Below are 12,099 nucleotides of genomic sequence, written 5' to 3'. Positions count from 1 at the left end.
CACGCAATGGAGAAATAATCGGATGAACCGGTGGACTCATGCACTACAACATACAAAGCACATCAAGCGCCGCATTACAGTCACAATCTCCTCGACGGAGTACTCCGTATTCTATAATATTCAAGCCGTTCGTCCGACTTTTTTCCAGGGTTACATTCCCGTGCATACGATAGCTGCCTACATTCCATGTAGATCCCACCGGAGTCCCACCGGTCACGCGTGAAATATGCGCCATGAACGGAGATAAAAGCTGATTTCGGAAAACAATTTATTCTACGAGAGAAATGGGGTCTATACCCCGCTCTTGAATATGTGCCAATGTGTGAAGGGGCTTGGGATACGAATACAGATTCACCGATATATAAGAAAGCCCTGTCAGCATGGTTATCTCTAGGTGCGTGCATACTTGGTGAGAAAGCCTTAGTTCAATATCTTCATGATGCTTCGTCTTGGTCAGCTTTGGGGTACCGCTGCTCTTGCGGCGTTGGCAGTTGCTGCTCCTTCTCAACCTATTCGTCGAGGTATGAGATATGCTTTTTTTTGTTCATGCCATCCGGTGACTGATCCAAGTAACAGATGTGTCGGCTGACTTGCTTGGTCAATTGACTCTATACTCTCAATGGGCCGGGGCTTCATACTGCACGAACAACAACAACTCAACCGGCAATGCGCTATCTTGTGCGGAAGGCAACTGCCCATTAGTAGAGGCCGCTGACACCCTCACTCTATATGAGTTTGATAAGTATGAGACCAACTTCCCAAGTCATTGACTGTTCGCTAATACGGTGACATCTATTAGGAAATGCAGCTATGGAGATGTTGCCGGCTTCCTCGCAGTGGACAAAACGAACAAGCTACTTGTCGTCTCCTTCCGAGGTAGTCGCTCACTAAGCACCTGGCTTGCGAACATTGACTTTGGCTTGGACGATTCCACTGGCATATGCAGCGGCTGCGAAGTCCACGGCGGATTCTGGGATTCTTGGAAGACTGTTGCGGACGATCTGACAGCCAAGATCAAAGCCGCCCAGACAACATACCCGGGCCACACTCTCATCGTGACAGGCCACAGCTTTGGCGCAGCTATTGCCTCTGTGGGAGGTACTGTTCTTCGAAATGCAGGATTTGATCCCCAGGTGGTAAGTATCATGTTTTTGAAATTCTTGATAAAGTATACTTATGATACTATAGTACTCCTACGCCTCCCCACGACTGGGCAATAAAGCTTTTGCTCAATATATGACAGATCAGGGTAGTCTCTGGCGAGTCACACATACAGCTGATCTGGTGCCTAAGCTGCCACCTGCGTTCGCTGGGTTTAGCCACTCAAGTCCCGAGTACTGGATTACTAGTGACGACCAGGCAACAGTGACCACGTCTGATATTGATGTCATTGAAGGTGTTGGTTCGAAGGCTGGAAATGCTGGAACATCGAAAGCGGATACTGAGGCACATAATTGGTACTTGGGACATATTGATGCATGCCAGTAAGATGAATATAGTGAATATGTATGTACAGGTCGGACTATGACAGTATATATTCTGGTCAGATGTATATATTTTAAACTAAGTTCTAACTATATAACACATACTACATATTAATCTAAAATATTCACTAATCACTGTAAAACAGTTAGTTTTTATATATATATTTCAATAATAGCTACGTTGTAATAAAAGTAAATTCGCCGTTAAATTGTTGCTTGGCTTTTGTGGAGAACTTCAACTTGCGACACGTTGACCTCCAGATGTCTCCCACCACAATTCATCTACATGAATAGTATTTGATTACTATTGTATATTTCTAAGGATTTCTCGAACTCCATCGGGGTCTTGATTCCCCCCCGTTAACCGTCAACTTCTCCTCCCCTCGATGACTTGACCACCTGGGCAGACTGCCCTCCAACCTGACCATGTTGTTCGCTCCTAGTGGGCCTCAGGGCCCCCGACGTCGCAGTCGGATGAAGGCCATCTTCCTTACCATATTCATCGTCTTTGCTCTGTACTTTTTATTCTTTTCGACAACCGCAAAATCTCCCGTGAAGGTGAAGACTGAAGCAGGCAGCTATGCGCAGAAACATGGATCGGCGAAACAAACAGGCGAGCTGGCTCGTCCTGTACGGAAACAAAAGGATATGATCGTGGCTAGCATGAAAAATGATGACACCTCATGGCTATCAGAATACTTCCCCGACTGGACGAAAAGTATCTACGTGGTGGATGACAAGCACGCGCCATTGACGGTTACACGCAACAAAGGCCGGGAGTCGATGGTATACTTGACGTGAGTCCGACAGTAAATCTGTGTTTTGGTCCTTATACTGACTCGGATCGTTGAACTAGATACATCATCGACAATTACAATAACCTACCGGACACGATGCTCTTCATTCACTCCAAACGCTACCAATGGCACAATGACGACCCATACTACGATGGTATCCCACCACTCCAGAACTTCCAGATCCCATACCTACAAGAGCAAGGATATGTCAACCTACGATGTGTTTGGACCCTTGGATGTCCGGCAGAAATCCGTCCTCTCACCGATACGCACCGCAGCGATGTACATGCAGGAGAATACTTCAAGAATGGGTTCATGGAGCTATTCCCTGGGGTCCCAATCCCAGAGGAGGTAGGCGTATCATGCTGCGCACAATTCGGTGTGTCCCGTGCCAAGGTGCTGGAACGGCCGCGTAGTGACTACGAGCGATTCCGCACATGGCTGATGGACACGCCGCTAGGGGATGATTTGAGTGGACGAATTATGGAATATTCATGGCACAGTATGTGGTTTCCCCGCAATCACCCTTCAATTCCGGTCAAAAGCTGACATTTTCTCTAGTGATATTTGGAAAAGACCCTGTGCATTGCCCCAATGCAAAGGAATGTTACTGTAAAGTATTTGGACTGTGTGATCTGACCTGCCCATGGGAAGGTGGCTGTGATGATCGCTATTCTCTGCCACCATTCTCCTCGCTGCCAAAGGGGTGGCCGAATATTGGATGGAAGGGCCAACCACAAGACACTACACACGGATTACCGGAAACTTGAATTTGGAAGAAATCAGCATAAGCTGAACTCCTTTTTCTAGCTTACGCACTCTGCGTGGGATTTCAGTGCTTTAGGATGTACCTTGGTATAAGTGCCGAGGATATCCGTAACTGAGACTGTAAAAGTCAAAAATTTGATATAATTCGAGTATATAACAAATTAATTCAGCAAATCTACGAATCCAAATTTGAAAAAAAAATATCTGTACCTGCTTGATGCTTGATGTATAACATAAGTGACGTACATTGAAGCATTCCCGATGCGGAGCCGAGGGTAATCTCCCCGCATTCATAACTTCGACCTTTTTACAACTCTTCTCTAAGCCAAAATGTTGATCATCGGTCTTACCGGGTCAATAGCGACAGGCAAGTCAACTGTCTCATCCATCCTATCTACACCACCCTACTCCCTCCCGATAATCGATGCCGATCTCCTCGCCCGTAAAGTAGTTGAACCCGGCACCGCAGGCTACAAAGCAATCGTCAACTACTTCGGCCCCACCACACCAGACTTACTACTGGAAGATGCGCCCACAAATTCAAATGGAAAGCCACTGAACCGACCCGCGCTAGGGCGACGTGTCTTTGGCAGCACGGAAGAGCGCAAACGCGACCGACAAGTCCTCAACGGTATCGTCCACCCCGCCGTCCGGTGGGAAGTCTACAAAGCCCTAATCTACCACTACCTGCGAGGTCAATGGGCAGTTGTACTAGATGTACCACTCCTGTTTGAGAGTGGCATGGATCTCATCTGTGGAACGGTGATTGTGGTTGGGGTTCACGATCCTGAAATCCAAATGGCGCGATTGCGAGCCCGCGATGCGCATCTTACAGCCGAGGATGCGGAGAACCGGGTCCGGAGTCAGGGGGATGTACGAATGAAAGCGACGCAGGCGGAGTTCAGGGGGACGAAGACTGGACGCGGGGTGGTGGTTTGGAATGATGCTGATAAAGCGCAGCTAGAGGTTGCTGTTAAGGAGGCTATGACTAGTATTGCGGCGTCGAGTCCGAGGTGGTGGGCGTGGACATTGTTGATTGCGCCACCGGTTGGGGTTGGGGTTGCTGCTTGGAATTTGATGGTAAATTTCGCGACGCAGAAGGGATGGGAAAAGAAGAAGCAAGAGGAGAAGGCGAAGCTTTGAGGTTTTTCATATTTGCTTTTTTGAGAGAAGAGCTCGTCGCTCCTTATGTATCTTCTATGTAGAGCCGTTTGCCGCGGCTTTACGCTTTTATTAGGGCAGAGTCTGCTTAGACTTAGTATATACAATGTACAGATTATTGTTGTATGGGATTTCCTAAGAGTTGCACCATCGCAAGCCCTCAAGGCAATAGAATCTTGTTTCAGGATAGTCGAGTTGCAAGACTCTGTTAGGGGAAGAGGCCATGGGAGATAGAGATTGTCCAACAGTATCCTACGCACCTTCTTAATACACCCTTGTACCTTCCACAGTGACAGATGAACAAAGAAGTAACTTGGTCAAGAACCATAGTAATCCAAGTATTTAACCTTGGAACATATCGAGAAAGAATTGATTGAACCCCAAGACGCCATACATGTTATGCTAAAACGCCAATCAAAACATTTTTGAGGATGCATCGAAGATCATCCGTTTAGTAGCTCTTGCGCTTCTTCTTCTTCTTCTTGTCAGAGGACGGGGCTCCCAACAAAGACCCCCGGCCGGACCCAGAGATACTAGTGAGTTCAGAGAGCTTTTGTCGAGAGGTTCCTCTGGCTTTGGCTTCTGCCTTGAGTCTGGCCTTTTCCATCATTTTCTCGACCTCTTGTGGATTCGATGGGTTGATTATCTCATCGTAATCATCCTCATCTTCACCATCCTCACCATCCTTGCTTGGTGTAGTTTGTGGCTAAGAGAGATATGAGTATAAAACGCCAAGACTGATAGAAGAAAATGCCGACCTTGCGCTCTTTGCGCTTGAAATTGCCATACGCCCGCCGTCCACCGGAGTAGGTATCGTCATCTGCATCCAACGAGTCCGCCGCCAAGACCATAGGCTGCTGAGCGACCTGGGGTGTAGAAGGGACATCCAAGACCCATTGTGTCTCACCTGCCTCTGCAGCTGCTCGTGCGACAGCTTGCTGTCGCTTTTCTTCCTCAGCAGCAAGCGCAGCCGCGATCGCATCCATATCTGAGGTGCGAGGGCTCTCAGCCTCGGTAGAGAGACGGGGGCGCTTGGAATTGTTGGGGCCGGAATCAGAAGATGGGCTTTGAGTTTCTTTCGCAGCCGCAGCACGTCGCATAAACTAGGATATATTGTTAATTGCATGGCTGTCAATCAGTCAACTGTCAGTCATACCTTCATGGTCAATAGATTTGACGACATGGTCTTCTCAGGCTTTCCAGCCGGGGAGGAAGAGCCAGCCATGATGGGTTGAAAGGTAAAAATTCAACGGATAGAAAATCCAATTCAAAAACAAGAGAAAGATGTCAAACTACTTTACTTGCGAGGCGCAAAATAAAATGATGTGGCAGAAAATCCCAAGTGTAGGGTGGAGCTACCTAGAAACGGCAAGCGGTCAGCATCCACCAAACCACACCTCACGGATTATTCAGTGCCGACTTGCACCTGGTCCCTTGCCAACGCTCTTTGTGTCCTCCATTATAACCAACCACCCCGGGGAAATTTGCCCAGTATGATGTCCTGTGGCCGCAGACTTGTGACCTCTGCGTCGGTCCGCCCGCGCTTTGTTGTCCGCGCATACTCCTCGACCGTGCCCCGTCTGAGCGAGAACCCTATCCCGGTCAACGACCCGACCCCGCGGAAGCCCACGGCGAATGTCTCTGCAACCAATGCCCAGCCCACCGAAGAGTTTGGACGTCAACGTCACGACAGCACTCTCCAGGAGACTCCCGAGGTTGGCGAGCGCATCCGGAGCATGCAGGCCCCGAACCGCGCTACCACCTGGGCCGCCAGCCAGCAGCCACGCGAGAAAGCCATGGTTGGACCTCGCTTTGAGCAGACAATTATGGAGACCCAGGTACGAATCAATTGAAAATAGCAATGCTTTTGCAATTGCTGTTGGCAATGCATATATCAAGTTCCAAAACTAACTTAGCCTGTAGCCCCAACCATATGCCGCTATCGAGCTCATTCACAGACAGCCCGTCCGTTGGACAAAGTCCCGGGTTGTCAGCTGTGATGGTGGCGGTGGTCCCCTTGGCCACCCCAAGGTCTTCATCAACACCGACAAGCCCGAAATCGTTCCCTGCGGATACTGCGGTGTTCCCTTTGTACGTCCATTCCTATATGCTATCTTCCTGGCTTCGATTCGATCTTTACTAACATCTCCCTAGGCCCATGAACAGCACCGCGCTTACTTGAAGTCCCTGCCTGCCAGTAGCTACCCCCTCGAGCCCACCGGTGATGCCGCCGAGGTTAACGAGTCCCAGCGTGTGACAGAGGGTAGCCTGGAGCAGCGATAGACGGCTAGCATGAGATTTCCTTTATCGGCGTTGCACAATTTGCGTTTTTCAATTGGTTTTGGGCCAGAGGCCGTGTACAGAATATCGATGAATGGACTGCCCTTCGATCGTGTTATCGTATGTGATGGTATTGTCCTCAAAATATGTGTACTACTTCGACTACCTGCATATGATGAGATCATATAAATTGGGTCATATGTCGACTCTCTCGCCAACCCAATCCCAATTTTGGTATCTTGCATCATTCGTAGCCGGGGCATTCTACTCCGTAGATACATCACAATTGCCCGCACGCAGTCCTATCCAGTCAAGCCTTCTGTCCCTGGATGGTCGCGACAACCTTGCGACTGTGACGACTCGTCCGGAACTCCAAGTACCAAATGCCTTGCCATGTTCCTGTTGCCAAGCGACCGTTCGTGATAGGAATATTAACCGAAGCGCCAATGAGCGCAGATTTAATGTGAGCCTATTGGGACATTAGTGTCTAGTCTCGAACAGAGATTTAAAAAGAACCGCGCAAGCTAGTTAGAGCTATACTCTAGACTCTTGAAGCAAGCATAGCGATCTCTCTCAAATTCCAAATCATAAAATCATAAAACCCCCACTTCAAAGACATACCGGCATATCATCCTCACCCTCAGCTGAATGACGATACAGATTTCCCTTCTTATCCATAGGCGCAATACGGTCTAGCGCATCGCTCATATCCGCGCGAACATCGTCATCCCAGTTCTCGTTCAGCGAAAGTGCACAGCTGGTGTGTTGCACGAACAGATTCAACATGCCAACTTTGTAGTCGCGGATCTCGGGGACCTCTTGGAGGACATGGTCGGTGATAAGGTATGAGCCACGGCTACGAGAGGGGAGAGTAAAGGTTTTCTGGGACCAAGACATGGTATGGTGTATTTGAATGGGGGGGGGGGGGGGTGGGGGGGTTGTTGGTGGGGGGTGTTAGGGTGGGTGTTTGTGGGGGGGTGGTGAGAATATGTCTAAGGAAATCTGGAGGGGAAGAAATGTTGGGGTTCTCTGATGTCATTGCGGGATTACTCTAGGGCTCTCTACATAGTACATTAATCTATTAAATGTACAACATACTAAATGTATTAAATGTATACATTGGGTGTATATATTGGGCAGGACTACTTAGACCTAAGTAAATAAGATGGTCCAATATTTAGCTCCTTCGTGCACTATAGGGGGAACTTGTCAATAGTAGATCTGCGCAAATGACAGCAATTCTTTAAATATGAAAGAAAGGAAAAGAAAAGAAAGAGACAAAGAGTAAAAGAAAATATCAAAACCTCAAATTAACAGCTTAAATTCTGCAGGCACCGGCACAGGATCAAGGTCTCAAGCTAGGTAGCATTTTCAACCCCCCCAAGTATAAACAAATGAAAGTACATTCTTTTCTTTCCACGCACTTTATGTCCAAAGAGTACATATACCCCTGTCGCGGGTGTTCGGGTATAACCTTATACTTCAAAATATAAAAAGTTATAGATGTTAGGATATTAGAGACATGGGGTATATAATCATTTTTATAGGTATACCAATGATATTTTCAAACATATAAGCCAGTGGCTTGAAAGAGCTATCCTCCATATTCTTAAAACGTGTGAAAAAGACCAAAAGTCCAGGGAAAATCCCCCTCTTTAAGTACTTCTGTCATATCTACATACCTACGGAGTACATATGTAGGTATAACCCATCGGCCTTGTTTCCCGTCAATGCGGGGAAGCCGGGATTCTACTCCGGGGTTTATCTCATTGCTTTTTCAACTTTTACCTCTTTGCATATTCTTCAGATATGAGTTCCTCAGATCCTGCCTCCCTGCTGGTATCTGCAGCAGTCCCAGCATTCAAATGTCCTGCTGGGACAAAGATGCACATTTTAAACTTGGGCACTCTCCAAGCAGATGAATCATGGTCCGTTATTCGCTTAATTCCTCAGCTTGTTATTAACCTTGCATAGGATCTTCCGAGGTGGCAATGCAAGCTCCCTGAGCAATCTCAATCCAGAGAACAAACGTCGAGATTTAGTGCTCCTGTCAGCTTTGATTGAGTATCCGGGAGTTGGTCTCATTCTTTACGAGACAGGCTGTGCCGAGGATCTAGACGTGGTTTGTTAGATCCTATGACAATGTTTAGTCTGACATATAACTAACCATAATACAGAAATGGCCAGCGCCAGTCACGGATCTCTTTCCGCGAACAGAATACTCCGAAAACCATAAGCTCCCAAATGCTATCAAAGCCACTGGGAATGATATCAAAGATGTGAAAGCGGTCATTATTGGTCACCTGCACCTTGATCATGCCGGAGGCCTTGAGCACTTTGCGAACACAGATGTCCCAATCTATGTCCACGAAGAAGAATTCAAACACGCTTGCTGGGCAGTGGCAACCGGAGCAGACTTGGGCGTCTACCTGGGACACTATATGCTGCTCGAAGAGTTGAAATGGAACACCTTCAATGAGTCCCAACTTGACCTGTTCCAAGGCATAACACTCCACCACTCACCTGGCCATACACCTGGACTCTGCATTATGCAAGTCAATCTTGCAAATGATGGACCATTTATTTGGACCTCGGACCAGTTCCACGTTGCAGAGAATTATAACCTGGGCCATCCTCACGGAGGATTAGCGAGAGATCACAATGCATGGTATCGCAGTCTCAACATGATTCGCAGACTCCAAAGACTGTACAATGCGACGTTGATTTTCGGTCATGACAGAGAGGTTGCCTACAAGCTGATGAACGCGAAGTCGTACTATGAGTGAAGGTCTACACTTTAAGCATCTGTCACTTAATCAAATGAAGACAACTTCCCTTTCCGAGCAGTTCTTGTTGAGTGCCAGCTTATAACCTTAGTTTGACCGGGCCGTTACAAAAGCGGAAATATAAGTCATTCATTGGGTTTATACAGGATCAGACTCCCTTGCTATTCTAGTGCGCTGAACCCATCCCAATTATCCCAAGTCTAACATCCTGAGTCACTCCATCCGAGAGAAGTCGTGCTTCAGCTGCACTTCCCTCGGGGAATACCTGAGCCGTCAACGAGACCTCTCCCTGACCCCCCAAGACCTCAACGCTAGACCAATCCACGAAGATCTGCAGGTTGATATGTTTATCCGCACTCGCTGACAGTGGTGCGTGATACAAGCTTGCAAAAGTCTTATCAAAAGATACATCTCCTGAATTCCGCCGATCCACGAAGATCTCTTTGCTGGTAAAGTTGTACCCAATGAGTGTCTCTTGCTTGAAGTCAGAGCTAGCATGGACAGATATCGCAAATGTAGATGCCAGAGTCTGGTCGGAGTCATGATCAGAAAAGCTCAAGTCGATCTTGAATGCTTTGCCTGGGGAGTCAAGCTTGGTTGATCCTTTCGGTACAGATTTCCAGGAATGTTTCAAGGTCTGGTTATTGACAACACTCCTCCAGCTCTGGTGCGGTTGTTGAAGGAGGGTCACTTTTTCATCCACCATCTTCAACGACAACTGACGGGGAACAGACATGGCGCTTCGCCAAGGGCTTGTCGGGACAACCGCACCATACTGCCAATTACTCATCCACCCGATCTGGACCACATCTCCATCAGGAAGTCCGTTATAACTAGCGGCAGCATAGAAGTCTGGACCCCAGTCCATCCAGTTGGCAGATTCATTTTCGGGATAGACATTACTGGGATCAGCCGTGAAAGTTGTTCCGTTGAAGTCGCCAATGAAGTATTGCGTGCCTGATCCGACTGTGCCAGGTGGGCCACCAGGATTGAGTCCCAAAACCATTACCCATTTCTTGGCTGATGGGTGTCCTTTAACGGGCATTTGGAACATATTAGGGCACTCCCACACGCCACCGACGGCATTGTAGGGTCCGAATTCGCTGACGAAAGACCACTCTTTAAGGTTGTCAGAACTCCATATGGCTACTTTGTGGACTGATGCCAAAACTGTGACGGAGATCCATTTCTGTGTTTCATCATGCCAGAACACGAAGGGATCCCTGAAGTTTTGGAATTCTGCTTCATAAGGAGAGGGCGGGTCTTGAATGACGGGGTTCTCGGCGTCGTATGTTATCCAGGTCTCGCCATCGTCGAGGCTGTAGGCGATTGACTGAGACTGCTGCTCTGCGCGAACATGTTTTCCGCTTGGCAGTTCTTGTGAGACGGGATACTTTATAAAATAATGTTGTCAGTCTTTATAGGTGATCAAGTGGAATGGTCATATGTACCATAGAAGTATACATGGCGACTAAAGGAATCTTTCCGTCAACTCCAAAGCCACTCGTGTTGTTCACATCTGCTACGGCGCTTCCCGTGAAATACATCTCGGTGATAGTATCGGGATATCCGCGAGCAAGTAAAGCAACAGGGCGTTCATCCCAATGGGTCAGATCTTTGCTTGTTGCATGACCCCACGACATATTTCCCCATTCAATGCCACCCGGGTTATATTGAAAGAAGAGGTGGTAGATGCCATTATGATATAACAGTCCGCTAGGATCGTTCATCCAGTGTTCGGCAGGGGAGAAATGGTATTGAGGACGGTATGGTTCGGCATAGTTCAGGCCGGATGCCGTCCCCAGAAGACCCAGAGCCGTGAGGGAAATTTTCATCTTGGAATTGAAACTGCGAAGCTCTTGCAAAGACTTATTCAAGTCCAGCCATTCCAAATTTATATCTGGGGAACCCCTCCATCCCACATTTCATATATCTTGGCAATCCCCCCATGGGGTTTCCACTCTGCAATACTTCGGGGAAATACAAACTCTCACCCCACATTCTTGTGAGAACTACTCCGTATGTAAGTACTAAATAATCGGCACATCCGGAGTTAAGTCGCTGAAACTCGGTAGTAATCTCGGACCTCAAGACATTCTTCATCTTCTTCGGGCCGCAGTGGTCCGCACCCTCGGCGAACACCATTTCCGGGTTTATCATGATGGTGCAACTGTGGTGTGTTCAAATGTTGTAGTTTAGACATCGTGGACAAATTTGGACGTTCAATCCTGGGTTTGACTCATAGCATTAGCAGTCACAATTCTCGCGAATGAGTACCAGCACGTGAGTTCCTGGTATCTACTTTGATCTCACTAAACTCATTATAGTGGCACGAGGGGTCTGAGGGCTCCTGGGTAGTCCTATCAGACAATAGCTAGGATGGGGTATTTTATAATTGCTAAATATGTTAGGTAAATGAGATGTCTAATATAGCCAGCTAAATCACCTAGTAGACATGATTGATATGTCTAGAATATTTTTACAGATGTCTAGATGGCTAGATTTGAAGTCGTATTCCTAGGAGCAAGGTACTAAGAGCGATAATCCATTCTTATTCAAACAAAATTAAATCAGAATAAGATAATGAAGCGAATTTACAAATGATCCGATTGTGGGTTTCTGAGATATTCCTAGACATTGTAGAACCGAAAGTTAAGGGTTGGGTATTACACACAACTATTTCCAGACGGTATCGTGGATGCGAGACTCGTGTTGAATAGTGGTATAGTAAAAGACTATCAATTTTCCTTCCAGAGACGAAATAACTAGAATCGACCGCTAAATAGATAATGCCAGCCTTTGAGGGGACAAGGGTCAAGAGTT

The 12,099-nt window shown here is 47.4% G+C and overlaps 7 protein-coding genes across 7 annotated transcripts; 4 read left to right on the top strand and 3 right to left on the bottom strand.

Moving 5' to 3' along the window:
• Positions 1-439: 439 nt before the first annotated feature.
• Positions 440-3,051, top strand: PGRI_094720 (Lipase, class 3; the record flags this gene model as incomplete). The annotated part of the gene is made up of 7 exons (XM_040797185.1): positions 440-521; positions 577-742; positions 800-1,136; positions 1,189-1,484; positions 1,892-2,281; positions 2,341-2,783; positions 2,843-3,051. 7 exons carry the CDS (start codon positions 440-442, stop codon positions 3,049-3,051), a joined length of 1,923 nt encoding a protein of 640 aa, XP_040649996.1.
• Positions 3,052-3,379: 328 nt separating this feature from the next.
• PGRI_094710 (putative dephospho-CoA kinase) lies at positions 3,380-4,192 on the top strand (the record flags this gene model as incomplete). The annotated part of the gene is made up of 1 exon (XM_040797184.1): positions 3,380-4,192. The coding sequence occupies one exon, from the start codon at positions 3,380-3,382 to the stop codon at positions 4,190-4,192; it is 813 nt and encodes a 270-aa protein (XP_040649995.1).
• A 469-nt stretch (positions 4,193-4,661) lies between these two features.
• On the bottom strand, positions 4,662-5,435 carry PGRI_094700 (uncharacterized protein; the record flags this gene model as incomplete). The annotated part of the gene is made up of 3 exons (XM_040797183.1): positions 4,662-4,916; positions 4,969-5,313; positions 5,367-5,435. The coding sequence occupies 3 exons, from the start codon at positions 5,433-5,435 to the stop codon at positions 4,662-4,664; spliced, it is 669 nt and encodes a 222-aa protein (XP_040649994.1).
• Positions 5,436-5,703: 268 nt separating this feature from the next.
• Positions 5,704-6,493, top strand: PGRI_094690 (zinc-finger domain-containing protein; the record flags this gene model as incomplete). The annotated part of the gene is made up of 3 exons (XM_040797182.1): positions 5,704-6,048; positions 6,134-6,301; positions 6,365-6,493. 3 exons carry the CDS (start codon positions 5,704-5,706, stop codon positions 6,491-6,493), a joined length of 642 nt encoding a protein of 213 aa, XP_040649993.1.
• Positions 6,494-6,800: 307 nt separating this feature from the next.
• On the bottom strand, positions 6,801-7,387 carry PGRI_094680 (YjbQ family protein; the record flags this gene model as incomplete). Its single annotated transcript, XM_040797181.1, has 2 exons — positions 6,801-6,959; positions 7,112-7,387. 2 exons carry the CDS (start codon positions 7,385-7,387, stop codon positions 6,801-6,803), a joined length of 435 nt encoding a protein of 144 aa, XP_040649992.1.
• Positions 7,388-8,299: 912 nt separating this feature from the next.
• Positions 8,300-9,276, top strand: PGRI_094670 (N-acyl homoserine lactonase family protein; the record flags this gene model as incomplete). Its single annotated transcript, XM_040797180.1, has 3 exons — positions 8,300-8,418; positions 8,465-8,612; positions 8,668-9,276. The coding sequence occupies 3 exons, from the start codon at positions 8,300-8,302 to the stop codon at positions 9,274-9,276; spliced, it is 876 nt and encodes a 291-aa protein (XP_040649991.1).
• Positions 9,277-9,442: 166 nt separating this feature from the next.
• PGRI_094660 (glycoside hydrolase family 32 protein) lies at positions 9,443-11,111 on the bottom strand (the record flags this gene model as incomplete). The annotated part of the gene is made up of 2 exons (XM_040797179.1): positions 9,443-10,669; positions 10,728-11,111. 2 exons carry the CDS (start codon positions 11,109-11,111, stop codon positions 9,443-9,445), a joined length of 1,611 nt encoding a protein of 536 aa, XP_040649990.1.
• Positions 11,112-12,099: the final 988 nt, after the last annotated feature.

The sequence above is a fragment of the Penicillium griseofulvum genome (genome assembly GCF_001561935.1).
Source record: "Penicillium griseofulvum strain PG3 chromosome Unknown contig_15, whole genome shotgun sequence".
Lineage (NCBI taxonomy): Eukaryota > Fungi > Ascomycota > Eurotiomycetes > Eurotiales > Aspergillaceae > Penicillium > Penicillium griseofulvum.
The sequence above is the reverse complement of the archived record's forward strand: the minus strand, read 5'-3'. Positions and strand labels throughout refer to the sequence as shown.